Source organism: Esox lucius, chromosome 3 (assembly GCF_011004845.1).
Source record: "Esox lucius isolate fEsoLuc1 chromosome 3, fEsoLuc1.pri, whole genome shotgun sequence".
In the NCBI taxonomy this organism is placed as follows: domain Eukaryota; kingdom Metazoa; phylum Chordata; class Actinopteri; order Esociformes; family Esocidae; genus Esox; species Esox lucius.
Genome location: NC_047571.1, coordinates 30842169 through 30863206, shown reverse-complemented (window position 1 = coordinate 30863206; position 21038 = coordinate 30842169). Strand labels below are relative to the sequence as shown.

The 21038-nt window shown below is 43.4% G+C and overlaps 1 protein-coding gene across 1 annotated transcript in view; it reads left to right on the top strand.

The window, feature by feature from the left end:
• The window catches only part of gpr158b (G protein-coupled receptor 158b), a 68493-nt gene that overhangs the window by 25610 nt on the left and 21845 nt on the right, over positions 1-21038 (top strand). The window contains exons 3-5 of the mRNA XM_010895348.4: positions 4738-4840; positions 9587-9792; positions 12818-12886. Coding sequence (XP_010893650.2) covers positions 4738-4840; positions 9587-9792; positions 12818-12886 — 378 coding nt within the window. The remainder of the gene's footprint in view (positions 1-4737; positions 4841-9586; positions 9793-12817; positions 12887-21038) is intronic.

The following is a 21038-nucleotide window of genomic DNA, read 5'->3' as shown; positions in this document are numbered from 1 at the left end:
TAGGAGTGTCAGCTAAACAAGTGAGATGTAAATGTAACAGCGATATGCACCCATTTTTTGTAAATCAACCGAATAGGGAAGTGTTACGTAGTTTGAGCGCGTGTGATTTACCACGACAAGGCCAGGACCTGCACTGAGAGGGATTCATCTCCCTGGGCAGCACCTGAGCGCCTGTTAAAGAGTGTTGCGGCAAGGCATGTGGATCCCTACATTGGTAAGGGCACAAATATTGCCATGGAGAATTTATTGAACTCACTGTCGCAAACGAAGCTTGACACCATGTCTCCATTGAAATTTGAGCTATGTCCCTCTGCACAAATAAAGTGCAACTTGTATTGGAATTTTTCAAGCCAGGGAAAGCATTTGTGTCAGGCGCCCCATGCATCCGAAAATGTCATTCCGTGTACAATTATATTCCATCCTTTTGTGTGGATGTTTCTGGCTTGGATGGCACAACTTTAGCCAACTCATGGAATGGGTGATGGCTGCTGGCCTGTTGCTTTGTTCCACAACATGCTTGGCTTTTCCCTACACGTGGTGTTTAAACAAGGGGTAAATACATAGGACGGTTCAAATCAGCACTGCCCGGGGTGGATGATGTGCAGGGGGGGCACGTGAGCTCAGTCTTGGTTGTTGACTGTGGAATGCGTTCTCTTCCGGCACGTGTTTACTAGCTGAAACTTCCAGGTCAAGTGAAAGGTGTTATAAGGAACACAACAGCTGGCGAGACGTGCTCGGGATGAATCATGTCAATCGTTAACTGTTCCTCAAAAGCAGTGGTGTTGTTGTGATGCAGTGGTGTTGTTTGTGACGCAGTGGTGTTGTTGTGATGCAGTGGTGTTATTGTGATGCAGTAGTGTTGTTGTGAAGCAGTGGTGTTATTGTGATGCAGTGGTGTTATTGTGATGCAGTGGTGTTGTTGTGATGCAGTGGTGTTGTTGTGATGCAGTGGTGTTGTTGTGAAGCAGTGGTGTTGTTGGGAAGCAGTGGTGTTATTGTGATGCAGTGGTGTTGTTGTGATGCAGTGGTGTTGTTGTGAGGGGAGAGGAATGACGTAGAGGCATAAGATGTCCTGCACAAACAAAAGAGTGGGGAACTAAATTTTCTTTGGTCTGATGGCTTGCAGATCTCCAATGAATAGTTTCCCCCTAAGTTGATCCGAAGGTGCAGCAAATTTAAATTCGCCACGCATTTCTTAATTTGTATTTTAATTATATTTTTGCAACTTTGCAAAGGTGTTTTATTTCCCCAGACTCTATTCGGATGAATATTATTGGGAAGTCTGCTTTAGATTTGCTCACCAGAAGAAAAATATGGTTGATTGAATAACAGGATTGATGTTCATTCATTCAGAAATATTTTCCAAGATGAAGCCAAGTATGTATTTCTCATGTAATTTGATAAGCAATTTACAAGGACCAGGAAATGCTAATTACTGACAAATTGCTATTTCAAAAAATATAAAGGTGTTTACCTTTCCTCTGTTGCAGGAACCTATTTTTGCCTATTTCCTGTGGGAATTAATTGAGGAAAGCTCATTTATATATTTTATGGTATGAATACCAAGTAAGTCTACTTCGTTGTCAGGCCATTTTATGCTACAGGGTATCTTAACGGTTTTGTTATTACAGATCCAATATCTCTCAGAAAACAGTGTCTTTCTTTTGTCTTTTAAATGCTGTATGTACTGAGTTAACATATGGAATTGTTAGTAATTTGATTTAAAATCCCACATAAATAATAAAAAAATATTTTTGATTTTAGTGGAATAAGCTTTTACTGTTATTTTGCTTAAAAATCTAAACCTGAAGAAAAATTTACTTTTTGTGAACTAATTACAATACGTATTTATACAAATATTTTCTTTAACACTAATGACAATCCATATCCTCTTTTACCAGTTTTTACATAAATGTTACCTTCGATAGATGGCTTGTGGGCGTTGCACAGCAAAACCATTCCATTATATTATATTCCAGAAACCTCCGAAACTAAAGGGTGTATTTGTACACCAAGCATTAGCTCTAGGTATTTCTTTATGTGACAAGACCTGTTTTAGATAACAGCCACTGAAGTCTCTGAATACATTTTTCTTTATCTCTGGCTTGTGAATGTCGAGTTCTTCTATCGTTTTCCCATCAGATGAAGTACTACTGACATTTTTGTGACTTTTTTTCCGGAACTTTTAATTTGCACAAAACAGCATTCTTGCAATGCAGTCCTGAATGCCTTATAGTAGGATTTACAAGGTTCACACGGTGACAATAAAAATAGGTTACTAAGAACTCTTAATATAAGGCTTGAGTCATCAGAATACACCTAATTGAGAGAAAGATTTGGAACCCTTAAGGTTATTATTGAATCGGAAATTATTGAATAAGTTAATTTTTTTAATAGCCAGAATATCGATGGCCATTGCAAATTTAAGGGGACAGAGGAATTTTCCAGCTCAAAACTGCCTGTCAAGTTACCGTTGTTTGCTATTTCATACCTGATATTATATACATCATTTTACCTGATTACCCATTGAATTAGAGATTTATCTAAATTAAAAAGCATTTTATGTATGAAAGCTCATATTTCAAATGAAGCCTTTTCAAAATCTGCTATGAATATCAGGCCTGACTTCCAATATTGTCCATGTAAAAAAGAAAACCTGTCTGATCCAGATTTGAGCGCTTTGCATTTTGCAAATATTGTTGCATCACAAAATTAAAGGATCAGAAGCCTGCCGTTTTAAAATCTAGTAAGTCTATATATTTATCATCTGGGTCTTGTTTTAGTAGTGAAATTAGTCCTCACCAGACCATAGCCCTGTCCCAGTGAATCTGCCGTCAGAACTACAGATTAGATGACGATGATTGCACTCAGCCTCCTCCCTCTCTGTATATCTTGCAACTGTTTTTCCAACATCCGTTAATCCACTCATTTGGAGTAAATATAACTCCACAAGTAATACCTGATCTCTCTAAGGCTACAAGGATGGTTTAAGCCCCTCTCCCGGTGAAACATCATTTGATTCTCAAAATGTCCTACCACTTACATTTAAGCTGTGTTTTTTCACGCATTTTATACTCAATTAGACAGAAAAGTGGTGAACGATAGGAGAGCTTTAGCTGAAGAGAAGTAGGCTGATTTCAAACCCACGATGCAGCAATATACAGCATGTCCACATAAACTGCTGGAGCACGCTAGGAGACCACCGTGGAGCTGGTTGGTCAAAAGGTGTGGAAGGCTACCGTATCGTATGTGTGACACTGTGTCGTAATGGTTAAAGTCTTCATTTGCTGTTGTCTGTCTGGGATTATTTCAACATGCAATGCAAATGTTAACGTTGGGTGATGAAGGGAAAGAAGGCAAACACGGTCTTTTGTTTAAATAACAGGATCCCAGGGCTGTGGGTAAGAGCCCTGTCAGTGCATCTCAGTTGAGTTGGAATCGAGCTGAGATTTGAATAGGAAATGAGAGTGCCTTTTCAAAGAGCGGAGCAGTATAGGAGAGAGAAAAAGCAAGACCGAGGGACTGTTCTGTCGCGGAGACATTTTCGAAGTCTTACATAACCAGCCCAAATGTTTCTGCTTCTGACAGAATTTCATGTTGCAGCACCACGTGATATTTCATTCAGAGATGACAAAAACAGACGGCTGAGTTACCTTCTCCACGCTCATCCCTCTACCCTGTTCTCCCCGCTCATCCCTTCACCCTGTTCTCCCCGCTCATCCCTTCACCCTGTTCTACCCTGTTCTCCCCACTCATCCCTCCACCCTGTTCTCCCCGCTCATCCCTCCACCCTGCTCTCCCCACTCATCCCTCCACCCTGCTCTCCCCACTCATCCCTCCACCCTGTTCTCCCCACTCATCCCTCCACCCTGTTCTCCCCACTCATCCCTCCACCCTGTTCTCCCCACTCATCCCTCCACCCTGTCCACCCTGTTCATCCCTCCACCCTGTTCTACCCACTCATCTCTCCACCCTGTCCTCCCTGTACATCCCTCCACCCTGTTCTACCCACTGATCCCTCCACCCTGTCCTCCCTGTTCATCCCTCCACCCTGTTCTACCCACTCATCCCTCCACCCTGTCCTCCCTGTTCATCCCTCCACCCTGTTCTCCCCGCTCATCCCTCCACCCTGCTCTCCCCACTCATCCCTCCACCCTGTCCTCCCTGTTCATCCCTCCACCCTGTTCTACCCACTCATCCCTCCACCCTGTTCTACCCACTCATCCCTCCACCCTGTTCTCCCCGTTCATCCCTCCACCCTGTTCTCCCCACTCATCCCTCCACCCTGTCCTCCCCACTCATCCCTCCACCCTGTTCTCCCCACTCATCCCTCCACCCTGTTCTCCCCACTCATCCCTCCACCCTGTTCTCCCCACTCATCCCTCCACCCTGTCCACCCTGTTCATCCCTCCACCCTGTTCTACCCACTCATCTCTCCACCCTGTCCTCCCTGTTCATCCCTCCACCCTGTTCTACCCACTCATCCCTCCACCCTGTCCTCCCTGTTCATCCCTCCACCCTGTTCTACCCACTCATCCCTCCACTCTGTCCTCCCTGTTCATCCCTCCACCCTGTTCTACCCACTCATCCCTGCACCCTGTCCTCCCTGTTCATCCCTCCACCCTGTCCTCCCTGTTCATCCCTCCACCCTGTCCTCCTTGTTCATACCTCCACCCTTTTCTCCTGCCTTTCAGATAAACACACCTGTCTCTGTCTCTCTCTTCTGTCTCTGCCTAGTGCACCCCCATTGGCGGACATGGATTCGTGTTGGACAAGTACAGATGCCAGTGCCGGAGTGGCTTCTACTACCCAAGCAAAGTGGCGCTCAACGGCTTCACAAGTAGGTCTGCCGTTTCCCCGGCAACAGGTGGCGCCTGCCCCCTCTGTTTTCCGATTCCGGTTTATTTCAGCATTAGACCCGTGTCATGGCGACACATGAAGTGGTAATGCCTGTTTTTCCTTTCAGCCGAAAACCAGGGAGCACGCATGCCTTTGATTTCGTTGGTCTCGGTTTGGCTCTGTCCATGCAACATTGATAACTGGGTAGAATCCTGTGGGCACAACTTTTTGAAAAGACCTAAGCATGGAAACTTGGAAAATGTATTTTAAGACAGTGAAAGGATGTCTTTTAAACACGTTTCTCCCGAGTCGTATCCACGTATTCCATTTTCGTTATATTGTTCATTCGTTGCCTGTAGTGAACAAGTCCGTTGAAGGAAGGCCTGCGAGGAGTGATGAGCGGACGGAGGCCATCTTTGTTGTTGTTTTGATACTTGTGGACTGCTAACAGTGATGAATGCACAGCACAGGCGGCGCTCATCCCCGGAGGGCATGTGGTGCAATGTATTCATGGTATACAGTCCTTTTCATAATGCCTCATTGAGACGACACCCTCAGGGATATAACAGTCTTATTAGAATGCCATTAGGCACTTGAATGTGGCACCGAAGAGCAAAGGTAATCTTCCACGTTACAGAATAAGCACGTCATACATTCTCATTTTCAGATGCGTCTGTCCAGCCTGGACTGTAGAAGGGGGACACACACACTTCTTCTGAGTTGACCTGCCACTGTAATTCCCTGCCACCCAATTCCATTCATTGATTCCTAGCGACAATCGATGGAATGAAGGAGTCGGAAAATAACACAGTGAGAGGTTCTAATCTTCTACAACCCTGTTTCCAAAAAGGTTGTGGCGCTGCGAAAAATGCAAATAAAAGCAGTATGCAATTATGTTCAAATCATTTATCCCTGAATTTAATTTAAAATAGTACAAAGACAAAATATCAAATGTTGAAACAGACATTTTCTTGTTTTTGGGAAATATCCGTGCCCTTTTTGAAATTTAATGGCACTAACATGTTTCAAAAAGGTTAGGACAGGGGCATGTTTACCTCTGTGTTACATCACTTCTTTTAACAATGCTATTTTAACAATGTAAGCATTTGGAATCTGAGGAGACCAACTGCTGTAGTTTTGAAAGTAAAATGTATTCCCATTCTTGCTTGATATAGGATTTCAGCTGCTCAACAGTTCAGGGTCTCCTTTGTCATATTTTTTGTTTCATAAAATGCCAAATGTTTTCAATGGCTGACGGGTCTGGACTCCTGGCAGGCCATTTTGGCATCCAGACTGTTTTACTACAGGGCCATGCTGTTGTATTACGTGCAGAATGTGGTTTGGCATTGTTTAGCTGAAATAAGCAAGGCCTTCCACGAAAAAGACGTTGTCTGGATGGCAGCATATGTTCTTCCAAAACCTATATATATATATTGTTCAGCATTAATGGTGCCTTCACAGATGTGCACATCATCCATGCCATGGGCACTAATGCACCCCCATACCATCACGGATGCTGGCTTTTGAAATATGCACTGATAACAAGTCGACCCCTCTCTTCTTTAGCCCAGAGTATGCAGCGTCCATGATTCCCCAAAATAATTTCAGATTTTGATTTGGCAGACCAAAGGACAGTTTTCCACTACACCTCAGTCCATATAAAATGAGCTCAGGCCCAGAGAAGGCAGCGGTATTTCTGGATCTTTTTTATGTAATGGTTTCTTCTTTGCATGATAGAGTTTTAACTTGCATTTGTGGATTCAGCGATGTACTGTGTTCACAGACAATGGTTTTTGTGTATGTTCCTGAGCCCATGCAGGGATTTTCACTAAAGAATTGTGTCTGTTTTTAATGCAGTGCAGCCTGAAGGCCTGAAGATCACGGTCACCTAATATTGGTTTTCAGCCTTGTCCCTTGAATACAGAGATTTCTCCGGATTCTCTAAATCTTTTAATGATATTATGTAACATAGATGTTTTAGGTTGGGAAACGTTATTTTTAAATTGTTTGAGTGGTGAACCCCTCCTTATCCTCACCTCTGACAGACCCATCTTCTCTATAATGATCTTTTAATACCCAATCATGTTATTGACCTGTTGCCAATTGATCTAATTATTGTGTGATATTCCACCAGGTTTATATTATTTTTTTTACAGTCTTTTGTTGCCTCTATCACTTTTTGAAGTGTTTTTCTGGCATCAAATTCAAAGTGGGCAGATATTTTTCAAGAAACAATAAAATGTCTCAGTCTCAACATTTGATATGTTGTCTTTGTACTATTTTCTATTCAATATAGGGTTTAAATTATTTGCATTTTATATATAGCATCCTAATTTGGAAACTAGGGTTATAATTCATGGCAAACCCCGTAAATGTAGATGCTGACTAGAAGTTTAGTTTAAAAGATTTAGTTCTTCTTGACATTTTCTACAGGAGTTCTGCAAAGCTCCATTTTAAGGCTTGTTTTGATTCATATTTAAACAAATTCATCAAAGCTTTTGAGGACTGTGTTGTTACTCTGTTGCAAATGCTGTGAGTTAGTCTGAACGATGGATTGGGTTGTGCTTAAGTCATGTACCTGTTTAAACATCGACACTAAGCCAGATATACTGTGATACTAGACTGTGATTTATTTGAAGAAGTACCACTAAGCAGTGTTCATCAATGTTACTTCAGCGCTTCAGTCATCTTCAAACCAAAATAACCGCACCACAAAATTTCGTATGAAGATATTGATCGATTAATTAACTTTGGACAATTGTTTTTAACAAAATGCCTTGTCACAGAAAATCTCCAGTTCACAAGCCCTGGATCGAGACGAGTCGTTCGGGTTATCGGGTTGTCAACCTGCTGGAGGAGTCGCTGGAGCACGACAAGGCAACGCTGTCCAACATCTACCCCGCCCAACACAGCCGTCCTGGGCCAGCGAGAGACCCACCAGCACCGTCGCTATACCACAAAATCCATAGTTTGTGTAAAACGGAACATAAAGAAACTCCATAGGACCATGACAGTGTTTTGCATAACTATGCCGACGTCCTTCATACTGTCCTGAAACTGTCCTTTTTTTGGATTCTACCGTCCTAAATGGGTTCTTTTTACTCCAAATTGTATTATATTCAGTACCACACTAATGGAAGGGAAGCTGTCCTCTGTACTGTAGTAAGATAACCAGGGGTGGTTTTAAGCCTGAATCGCTAACAGGGAGGCTAATAGGCTGCCAGGCAATGCCCTAGGCATCATTAGCTGGTTTCTACGCTGAGGTCTGCAAGGTTAACCAGCCTTAAACATCTCAACAGGATGACTGATGTGCTCCGGCTCCATCCACGCGGCGCCTCTCATTAGCGCGGAGATTATTTCCTCCGTTTCCCCGCCACTTCTGACTCGTTTAAAAAAAAAAAGAAAAACACACACAGAAACGTTGTGCACGTCTCGTTTTTTAATTGGGCCCGGGTACGTTGCCGTTAATAGCGCTCTTTAACGGACAGCCACGTGCGCGTGTGTGCCTGTATGTTTACCCAACTTCTCGACATCTAATCAATGTCTCAGTGTCAATGAGAGGCGTTGAGCCTATCCTGGATATGCCCCCCGCCATTTTGGTTTATTCACGGGTGGGTGGGGGGGGGGGGGTGTAGGACACCGCCCAAGTCCACATAATCCGGTGTTTTGTGTCATGGAACGGGGGGGGGTTTATCACCTAGGCCTGTCTTCATGCTCCAGCGTCGGCTTGGGCTTTTAGGTTATTTCTGGGCCCTGAACCAAAGTGTTTTTTGTTATCTGATGCAATGTGCTGTAAAATGGATCTCAAAGTCTGCCAGTGTAGTGCGTCATGATGCAGTTATAATGCATTGTAAACCACCGTTATGATGTCCTGACCTCCTAACGATCACTAATAAAGACATTGCACACAGTATTTTAAGTCTTACATCTTTGCCAGTAATGACTCATATCTTTCTTAGGCTTGTAATATGTTACGAAGAATCTGAACAGTCTGTCGGGCTTTCAGTGAAGTCCGACACAGGCTGCGCTGTACTCAGCAACACCCTGGGCACTCTTCAAACAGGAGAACGTATAACAACAGATTGCAAGGTATACAAAACCGCCTCCGGTTCTCTTTGGTGACACGACCACAACTGCAGGACCACGGCGGCAAGGAATCTGTGATGCTGTCATCCAGTAGCCATGCGAAGGGCAGAAATGGCCTTGAAGAGAGCGTGTGATTATAAAACACGTGCACGCACGCGCGCACACACACACTCAAAGCAACTAAAAATAAGCAACCGAGTTATCGCTCACTGGGTTCTCGTCTTCCATAATGAAGAGGTTCCTCCGCGGGGTTCGGAGTTCTCCGGATCTACATGAAAGGCTGGAATTGCCGCTAAAGGGGGGACATTAGGCTTCTTCCGTTCATCAGCCGCCTGGGTCGGCGGGTTATGGTGCCGAATGGCCCGCTGTCCCCTCAGAGTGGGCGGGCTCTGGTCCGGAGCAGCGCACTGTGAAGGGAACGGTTCGCCTTTTGGGAGGCTGGCAGTGTGTGCATATTGGAAGAGCCCCGGGACATCACATGATGTTTTTAGCACTATTTACAGAAAGCGCGGATAACATCTGCGTGATCGTGAAACCGAGTATTAGGTAACGCTCCGAAACTCCACACGTGTGGTTACAGAACTAGTGGAACTACCTTGGGCTTAATGACAATCACAACGTCTCCCCTCTCCTTCTATCTGCCCCCCCCCCCCCCCCCCAGGGAAAGAGAGCAATGGTCACGACCCCCCAGAGGTGTCCAGTAAGTGCCTGCCATGCCGGGAGGGCTGCCCCTACTGCCTGGACGATGCTCCCTGTCTGGCTCAGGAGGACGGGGCGCTTCGGCTCACTGTTACCACCTTCCAGGGCCTCTGCATGCTGATGGACCTGGTCGCCATGGTGCTGGTCTACCACTTCCGCAGGAACAAGGTGAGGAGAGTGCATATTTTGAGGGAGCAAGTGAACAAGGTAAGGGCACATTGTGAGGGAGCGAGGGAACAAGGTTAGGGCGCACTGAGGGAAGTGAGGGAACAAGGAAAGGGCACATTGTGAGGGAGCGAGGGAACAAGGTTAGGGCGCACTGAGGGAAGTGAGGGAACAAGGAAAGGGCACATTGTGAGGGAGCGAGGGAACAAGGTTAGGGCGCACTGTGAGAAAACGAGGTGTCAACCAAAATAACTAACTAACCTGTTTAGATTTCGGTGTCTGTGTGAAACGGATGAACATCACCTACAGAAACGGTTCTGCCAAATGGGCAGGCGAATATATGACTGCCCTGTGTTTAATGGGCCCAGGCAGGGTCCTGGAAGGGAGTTATCATGGTGAGAACTGTATGCTTTTACTGTTGCAGATTCCTTGGCAACAACTTCTGTGCTACTCCATTTTTTCTAATAGGATTTTTTGGGGTGGGAGAAAACGCAGTGTGTGTAGATTTGATCGGTGTAGCGGTTCAATTTGCCGTTATGTCTGGTGGAAAGACTTGACACCATGGATCTGTTGTGATGCGAGGGCGCCCGTGAGAAGCCCAGAGGCATTCGAAAAATTAGATTTTGGAGGAGAGGCCCTAGAAAAATTTGATTTTGGAGCTGGAGGAGAGACAGTTGGCCCATAGGTTTGCCAGTAACTGGTAAAAAAGTATGGTTGGAGGTGCTATTTCTTCCAGGTTGGGTCCTTGTTCTCTTCTGTTATAATTTTGTTATGGACCCAGAACTGCAAAATAGGCTCTGTTAGAGGGAGCCAAGAGGCTGTGTCAAGGTTGTTCATCAGGGTCAACATTTACAAATCTGCTGTCCTGCAAAATTTTGATTTTATCTACAGTTTTGTAATTTCACATATCCAGAGCGACTTACAGTTAAAGCTACTAACGTATCTACCCGATCTCTGTGTCTATATCAGTGTGTATTATTCAGCTAATTCAATAAAGTGAATTGAGGGAGAAGTATAGCAAGGCTGAAGCAAGGTCTCCTGTTATAGCTAATATATTACATTCACATAGATTCATTTGTTTCATTTGTCTTTACCTTGATCTGATTATTTAGTCCAACACCAATTCGTAGTAGCATCCAACTGCGTAACGCTTGGCAGCCATTTTGTTGCCAGATGAAATCCCAGAGGGAATCCTCTTTCACCATAGGTTATGACGGACGAGTGATGGAATGTGAAACTGGGTACCCAATGATAACAGACCGCTGGTGCTTTATAGCCCTAAGTGAGGCTTAAGTGTCATCAGAGACATCGTCAAACATGGTCACTCTGTTTTGTGTCACATGGAAGGAAGGTGGAATCCAGAGATGATTACCAACACAATGGGAACAGGGTATTCCAATAAGTGCTTGTCTCTTTCAGTGTAGTCACTCTAACATGTCTCACGAGTCTAACGTCAAATTTAACGTGAAATTGTTCAATCAGTGTGCAGCAGGTATGAACTATGCCCGAACATTTGTTTGCTCGCTCCCAGAGAACATTCATCCTCGGGCCATGTGTGCAGTGTCCAGCTATAATGCCATAATTCTCAATGAATGGGAATCGTGATAAGCGCTGTGTCATTTCCAGATTAGTGGGGCCCATCATATCTGTTGATTTTGGGGTTGAGGCACACACTGTAGCCAGATCTACACATCTAATTCTTCGGTGTGAAGACTTACCCAGATCACCAGGACTGGCAACAACTACATCCTCACAAATCTTACTTGAGAGGGTCCCCGTGTGGGATCCTGCCTGTGGCATAAGACCCAAATTAAAACAATGACACGACTCGTCTCTTCCTCCCTTTTCCCTTAAAGAAAGAGACCAGAATAGTATTAGTTAGCCCACATGAAAATGTAGCAGGTTTAGGGTGTGTGTGTGTGGGGGGGGGGGGGGGGTGTAGGACAGCGAGTGTCTGTAGTGAGAATGAGGAAACTACTAACTTGAGAACTTTTCAATGGGGAATATCTCAGGCGTTTGGAGCACTTTTGCAGAAAACCTAGAAAATTAACTGCAGATATCTTCATTTATGCTAGTGGTACAGTAATTTTTTTTATTAAATGGCCTGTTTTGTCATTATGGGCACAAATCAGAATAACAAAACTCATCATTTGCATTCATATAAGCATTTGTACCACAAATCTCTACTAAGCATCTACTTGTTAATATATTTTAAAGGGAAGGAAAACAACACTTACAGGGTTGATTTGGGAGGGTTAGGATCCTGTTAATCTTTTTTAAAGTGAAGGAAAACAACACTTACAAGGTTGATTTGGGAGGCTTAGGATCCTGTTAATCTTTTTTAAAGTGAAGGAAAACAACATTTACAGTGTTGATTTGGGAGGCTTAGGATCCTGTTAATCTTTTTTAAAGTGAAGGAAAACAACATTTACAGTGTTGATTTGGGAGGGTTAGGATCTTGATAATCTTTTTTTAAAGTGAAGGAAAACAACACTTACAGTGTTGATTTGGGATTAGGATCCCGTAACGGTCAGCTCACCTGCGAATGGTGTTCCGTCGTAACGGGCTAACCATCTGCGCCGTGGTTAGGTGTCCTGGAATTGTGGTGTGAAACAGCCGAGTCGTTATTACAGCAGCGGTGTGCTGGGGTGCCCTGGGAGAATCTTCCAGAAATGCAGCTCGGATAGGACGTCCCCCAGGATGTGTGAATTTACATATTTGCATAGAAGACCATTCAGTTAAATTAATAAATGCAAGTTAAATTCAGCCCTGAAATGTCCTGCCTGCTTGTTTTGACCAGCATAATTGGCTAGCGGAGCGGCTTAACAAAGGGGACGTCTAATGAATAGCCGTTATGTTGTGTCAACGAGTCAAACTCTTCGACATAGATTTTCCAGCCTGGTCGACGTGAATTAATGTTCTAGTAGATAAAGGTGTAGACGTCATGCCAGGTGTCTCTGTGGTTTAATTGATGTCTTGTTTGCTGTTTTTCAATGTCTCTCTCCTTCCCATTCTTTTTTTTTCGTAGAGGATCCGAGCGTCTGGTCTTATTCTCCTGGAAACAATCCTGTTTGGCACCTTGCTTCTCTACTTCCCAGTAAGTCTATGTATTTGTGAACACATTCGTGTGTTCATGCCTCTCCTCTGTCCATCTGTCCCTCAGCTCCACATGTCAGCCTCCACATATAGCGCATCTGTTTATCTAAAGTACGTTCATATATCACAGCCATTTATTTCAATTAAACTCACATATCACAGCTATTTATTTTAATTAGATTCATATACCACAGCTGTTTATCTGAAGTACATTCATATATCACGGCCATTTATTTAAATCAAATTCATATATCACAGCTATTTATTTAAATTTCCTCAAAAACAAAAACAACATTAAACCCTGGATGACAAAACTGCTGGTGTGTGTGTCTGTAATTCTTCAGATGGTGCTGGGCAGTCAAAGCTGGAGCGCCATAGAGTTTGAACAGACGGGAGAGCTTAAAGCCACCGTTGCATGGCATTCTCATAGAGCCGCAGGGAATTCATATTCACTCCCTTGAAATACCTCCAATGGCAGCCGACAGCGAAACACAGCTGTCTAGACAAAAAAAGAGGGAAAAGTAGGCCAGAGAAACTCAGGAGGGACAGTTTGTTGATGAGGATGAGGTTAGGTGTTTTTGGCCAGAGGTGGGGATTTTCCTCTCAGACTAGGATTGTAACGGCGTAGCTATAACAGAACTTCATAATAATCCAGTCTGATAATATGGTAGCACTCAAACGCCACTGTGTAAGGACAACGTGCCCTTTGTGATGGTAATTTTATCGATCAGAACACTTTAAGAAGGAAGTACAGAGATTAAATACTCTCGGGCACAATTAACAGTTTATTCATTATTATTTGCAAATAAGCGAGACGCGTCAACCGCTTACAAACATAATCGTCCAAGGAGTCTCTGACTCAATATAGCTCATTCAGAAAGGGGTGTGGTAAGTTGTTGCCCATCTGTCTTGTGGTACATTTACCCAAAGGGCGGGCTGTCCCCCCACCTTATCCTTCTCAACTCCTGAGGAGACACAATGTCTGGATAATCAACAGAGACACTAAAGGGTTATACAGATTTACTGATTTACGAGTAACCATCTAATCCACTGGTGCCGGTCAAGGATGCTGGGCAAGGATGCCCCCCCAGGCAAACACCAGACCCCTCTCGGCATCTTTAACTAGTAACTCATTCATACATGCATAGGACCAAGAATACATCAGTTCAAGAATTTCCACAACACCTTCACGCCACGCCCCGCGAGTGGAAGCTCTGGCATGTGACGGAGGGCCTGGCATGTGACTCCTGCGTTTGGATGTTGCCAAGGCGACACTCCACGTTAACTCCTCCACGTTTTCAGGTTTTAACACCGACGGGACAGGAGAGGACCTGTTCCCGTGAATTATTATATTTTGTGAACGTGGGAGACGCCTCTTATAGTAATACTGGACATCGTTACGTGTCCTACCATATTTTGGTGCCGTCCAATCAAATGAGGACATGTAATTGAGCCTGTCAACAACACAACTAATGGGGGGCTTTTCATCCTGTTTTTTGTGACATACTTTTAGACCAAGGGTGGTCATGCATTACTAGTTATAGCTTTCTTCCTCTCTCCCCCCTCCATCTCTTCCTCTCTTCCCCTCTCTCCCTTTTCTCGTCTTTCTCTCTCTCCCTCTCTCTCTCTTTCTCTCTCACACTCTTTTTAACAGGGATGTGCTCTTCTCCTGCTGTTGCCTCAGCTTAGTGCAGCTGGTCCACTGTGGCACTCAATGCATTTTTAAAGAGTCCATCAGGTTCTAGTGCAACTTGTTTTAAAAATAAATCTGCTGATTAATTCATCGGGGGAGAGTTGTGTGAGGGTGTGGGTGAGGCAAAGAAGAGGGAACCACCTTTTCCGGGTGATGGTGGAGAAAAACATTTAGCTCCTTTCCCTTCGCTACTTTTAATGTCCCATGAGAGTTAGACTGCTGTGTATTATTAATGTGTGTGTGTAGGTTTACATTGTGTCTGATGTATTTTGGCCTGTTGAAGGGGGAATACAGGCCTTTGTGTTCTACATGGCCAGCTCTTGGATTGTGTTCATGTAGATTTATTTAATCAGGGAAAACATGTTGATGGAATGTTCCCTTTTGCAAGCGTGGACGATTTTACAGTGAAGGTACGTAGTAAATATTTATCAAAAAAAACGTTTAAAACGAATTAAAAAAACACACCATACACACCAACCAACCAAGCACACATTCGTACAATACCTTTGTCCTCAAGCGAAGGCATGCAGTGCATTAAAGGCACAAGGCATTCAAGACTGAGCTCATTTCGCTACTTATTCCAAGGCGATTTCACCTTCCAAGTTTGCAACTTTTTTAACCGACCCCAAGGACCCTTAAGGTGGACAACTTCGGAAGTAGTTCGAGGACTCGATTTGTGTGTGTGTGTGTGTTACATCTTCAGACCGTTGTCAGGGACCTGCTAAGGGCTTTTTTTTTGGCAACAACGTTCATGGGGACTCTGATGTGATTTAATGAACAGGTCCAACAGCTACTGTAGCACAGTGCCACCAGAGACCCATTAAGTGTGGTATATGGCAGGTCAAGGGTTTAAGTGGACCCTGTTCATTTGATGACTAGCCCCAAAGCGTAACACTAGATGCTCAATAGTCTCAGAAGAGGATTTCAAGGTTGTTATTATTGTACCTTTGGAGACTGTGTGATCCTTGTAAAATGGACTTTGCTGAGTTTACAGAACTGACACGCAGGCCTGTATGTACTGAGTCAGTATATACAGGCCTGCTTGAGGAAGCCTAGGGATACATTTGCTTGGAGTCTGTCCCGGGAGTGTTTACCTTTTGCAAATCGTTATGTAATGTGTTTGTGCTGAACGTGTACACAGGACGAAAACAATCTAAGTAAATGTAGTTCTCCATAGATTTTTTTTTGTCCCAGACTAGGCTTAATCTGTGTCCGCGAGACCAGCCCAGAATATATTAACGTTATGTTTTATGAAATATTCAATGTTTTTGTGTCAGCCCTAAAGAAGAGAATCTGCTGTTTTTGCCTGACCGCGTACGTGGAGCCGGCCAAGAAGAGCGAACGTCTCTTACTGAGTGAGTGAAAGAGTGACAGAGTGAGCGACTGACCCTTGTTAAATAGCATAGTGGTTAGAGACGCGGACTGCCATGTTGGTGACCGGTGTTCAATCGCCGCCGCGGACAGAACAGAGTATGCATAAGGATTTGTTCAGGACAGACAAAAACTTTGCTGGCTGCAAGCTTCAGTAGCTATGTTATAGTTAGACTAAAATACAACGGTTTACGGTTATATTGCGACTATTTCTGGTGGATTTTTAAAGTACACATCTGTGCATGCTTTTTGGGGTAAAATAGACCACAACCCCTTGCGCAGTGAAAAAGGAGGGGTTTCCATGATTCTCTCGTCTTTTTCCTATACGAAAAAGTCAGTTATCGTCAACTATATTGATAGTTATTGTATCAATATAATTTGCGATATGAAGGAAAAACAAATTTTGTTGTGCCATGAAATTAAATAGCTTTGGCAGTGTTCAAGTTCATCTTCAGTCTCACTAGCAATTGCTCAATACTTATAATTATTCCATATAGTAAGTAGTTACTATTTGGCCTATTACTGGCTAATAAGCTGTTAAAACGGCCAGTGGCAAAAGCTATTGAGTTCATAGATGCTATTTGTGGTGGAGGTATGTTGTATGTGATTTGAGATTCAGCCAATGCTTTTGATTTGCTCATAGTTCACATTGGGTAGTGGTTGACCATTCAACTGTCATTGTTTTCTAAAGCAACTAACCAGCCATGGAGTGATCTGAGTCATTTTCATTACTGTATAGCTGTAAACTATTTTATATTTTAACGAGTTGAATCTAGTGTAGCGACACTGTTAAATCTGTTATTGGTTTGGATGTTAGCTAATGTAGAGAACTAGTTTCAAGGTCTGTGAAGTTTTGACTAATTGGTTTAACAATGCATAAGTATACTGACACCACATCTCTGCAAATGTTTAGCTTAGTGGCGCAGTGGTTAAAGACACAGTCTGTCACATTGAAACCCTGGTTTGAATCCAGGGAGGACAACAGGATTCAGCCAGCCAAACTAGGCTTGCCTGGTTCCTTTTCTAGTTCATAGTAGCTAATAGGGATCAGCTAATTGGGATGAATGAAGTCAGATATGCTGAACATTTCTGCACAGTGCTTCATAAAGAAAGAGAAGCTGCTCTCTACTTATACACAGGGAGGCCTAACCCACCTTTTCATACAAGACACAATGATGTATCCTGAAGCTCTCACCAGAAATAAACCAACAGGCAAAAAAAATCGGCTGTGTTCCTGTAAATTATATCCCTGTACTCAAAAACAGGTATAAAAGTGGCCTAAACAAATTTGCTTCTACTAGGCCATGAATAGGTCTGTGCACTAATTTACAACCAGTCAGGTGATGTGAACTAAAACCTGATTGGTGTAAATTCAGGACACAGTTCATGGGCAGAAAGGAGCATAGCTGAACATTCACCAATGCTTCTAAATTCTTAGCTAGACAAATGGAAATTGTGAAAAATGTTTTTGAAGATTACCAGTGTCCCTACACGTTATGGAGCGGAAGAATGTAAGCAGTAATATCCCCTGAGATCCATGTTGGATTAAGCTAAAAAAAGTGTTATAGCTTATGATAGGCACATTTCACCTCGATCCAACTTGTAGGCCCTTGCGGACACATTTGTGTCTGTAGCTTTCAACTCATCAAGGAATGCCTCAAGTTAGAATTGCCAAAATACAGCCCAGTCCAATACTGCTTTTCTAATTTCTTACACCTTGATTCCTCAGTCGCTGAAATTATTATCAATTAAGGCCTTAGTGTCAGTGGTTCTGGCATTATTACAAAGTAGACTTGCAATGAAGAAATTAACACGACAACAGCTTTACACAAACGCAGTGAAGAGAAAGGAAGCTTGATACGTATCTAACAGACAATATGAGTAAACACCAGAAATGAAACTCGCCGTTTTCGACATTTTGAATTCACGTGGACACTTTACCTCATCCGAGTCTTATCTGTTTCTAAGCATAGTTTTAACAGGCATATCACATAAAAGATTGCGGTAATTTACTTTACTGGCAGCATTATCGCTGGTAAGCCCTCAGCTGAGGAATATAGACGTGGCATTATACTGCATGTTTCTCCCATCCCGCATACAAATGACAAGCTTTGGAACTTTTAAGGCCAGATAAACAGCCAGGGGTTTATCTTCGCTGACGGCAGCGATTGCTTGATTCCCCCCTTGACATGTACAGTCATGATACACATTGAGCCTTTACAGTCCACATTAACAAATATATTTTTAAGCCGCAATTGTTGTTGCTTTTTTTTCCGACAGGAAAGTGTGAAAAGGTAGAGGAGAGAGTTTTTGCCGAAAGAGGTCTGGGCGGAATTCGAAACCCGCGCTGCTGCAGTACACGTGAGCCCGAGCCGACGCCTTAGACGCCAGGACACATTTCTCTGACGGGAAAAAGACCCCGACATAGAAAAATACACACACATAAAAATGCATGTTGTATATTTAGGTTATACTCAGAACATATTCAGAAACATAGGTCTCCAATGTTGCCAGTCGCAGGCTACTTTGTTTGCTTTTGGCCGTCCCTGTTTCACTGACACATCTGTCTCTGTGAGATGGATGCGTGTGTAGCACGAATGGTGTGTTGCAGTGCTTATGCAAGCAAAACTTTAGGTGAATGAATAAGAATGCAATGTTTAGGAGTGGCATTTGCATGGCTTATTTGTGTGTTATGAAGTCAGGTTCCCTTCAAATAAAAGTGTTACCCACATCTTCAACCTCCGCCCAGTAAGACATTCTGCTGAAGTTATTCTGAGTGTGCCTGACCTACTGATTATGAATGTGGTACGTATGGGTTATGAATGTGGTATTTATGGGTTATGAATGTGGTATGAATGGGTTATTTATGTGGTATGTATGGGTCATGAATGTGGTATGTATGGGTTTAAAATATGGTAGGTATGGGTTATGAATGTGGTATGTATGGGTTATTAATGTGGTATGTATGGGTCATGAATGTGGTATGTATAGGTTATGAATGTGGTAATTATTGAGCGCACATTGAGTAACAGCTCAACCTGAACATCCTCTAATATGTTGACTAGCTGTGGCAGTGGTTGACATGCTGGTTGCATAGTTCACACACGACTGCGTTTTTCGTACGTGATAACTGTGTAACTGCACAATAGAAGGTTTTCCATCTTGTGCGTGAATCCCAAATACACTGTTAAAAATATTAAGGGAACACGTAATCATCACAGCATAACACCAAGTCAGTTAAACATGAGGGACATCAGTCTGTCCAGTTAGGAAGTGTAAGCGATTGTGAATCAGTGTCACCTGTTTTGGTGCAAATGAATGTGACAACAGATGCACTGGAGAGGCAACAGCAAGACAACCCCCCAAAAGGGAATTCTTTTTTGCAGGTGGTGGCCACAGACAATTGCTCTCTCCTTATCTTTCCTGACTGATTCTTCTCTAGTTTTTCGTTTTGCTAGTGTCCTTGTCACTATGCTTAGCATGAGATGGTCCCTGCAGCGTATTCAGGTTGCACAGGTAGTCCAGATCCTCCAGGATGGCACATCCATACGTGCCGTAGCAAGAAGGTTTGCTGTGTCTCCTAATACAGTCTCAAAAACATGGAGAAGATATCAGGAGACGAGCCATTACACAAGGAGAGCTGGACAGGGCCGTAGAAGGGCATCAACCCAGCAGCAGGACCGGTATCTTCTCCTTTGTGCAAGGAGGAACAGGAGGAGCACTGCCAAAGCCCTACAAAATGAACTCCAGTGGGATACTGGTGTGCATGTTTCTGAACAATCTGTCAGAAAACACAGACTCCATGAAGGTGGCATTTAGCACCACAGACTCTCCAGGAGCACACTGGTGCCCTGATCCAGGTTTGGGAGGAGATCCCCCAGGACACCATCCACCGTCTCATCAGGAGCATGCCCAGACGATGTAAATACAGGGGGGTGAGGGCCATACACACTGCTGAGTCACATTATGAGTTGAAACAGCCTGTGATTTCAATTGTTCGCTTTGGTGACTTTGGTTTCCATGCACCGTTGTTAGGTCATTTCTTCCTCAATGAATTACACAATGTACAGTAAAGATTTTCATCTTTAATATATTTTGTTCATCTAGACCCAATGTGTGATTTATGTGTTCCCTTCATTTTTTTGAGCAACGTATTTGCATTGTGTCACAAAACACTGTGAGTTCAGCCTGTGCAGGATTTATAACCCAACTCAATGTCAGTCACTTAAGACATTTATAACCCAACACAATGTCAGTCACTTAAGACATTTATAACCCAACTCAATGTCAGTCACTTAAGACATGTATAACCCAACTCAATGTCAGTCACTTAAGACATTTATAACCCAACTCAATGTCAGTCACTTAAGACATGTATAACCCAACTCAATGTCAGTCACTTAAGACATTTATAACCCAACTCTATGTCAGTCACTTAAGACATTTATAACCCAACTCTGTGTCAGTCACTTAAGACATTTATAACCCAACTCTATGTCAGTCACTTAAGACATTTATAACCCAACTCTATGTCAGTCACTTAAGACATTTATAACCCAATCCTATGCCAGTCACTTAAGACATTTATAACCCAACTCTATGTCAGTCACTTAAGACATTTCCGCTTCCGCAGCGGCCTGGAGCTGCACTTTGCCCAGTTGATGATGACCTCCTACCTCCAACCCGGCCCAACTCCTTGCCTCTTTTGATGAGATTAAAGGAACTTCCCCCGGAGCAAACGGCAGGGCCATGTTTTCCGAGCCGCTGCCAGTGAGTCACCATCTAAATGGCGTGCCGGAAATTTGAGGGAAGAAAATGAATGCGAGCGGCAGCCGGCTAGGCCTCTGGGTCAAAAAATGGCCCAATGTTCTTCTGCAACTGTCAAAACACAGCAAACAAAATGTTCAAGTCATGTCAGCAAGGTACAAAAGGGGAATGAAAATGCCCAGTGTCTCAGGATGTTTAGTTCTGTCCTCGTGACCACAGTTCACTACCCTAAAAACTAAAAATACATGGATTGGGAATGGCTAAAATATTGAACTATAACAAAACCCTTGTTTAGTTTTTTTGGGAATAATCTTGATCTGTG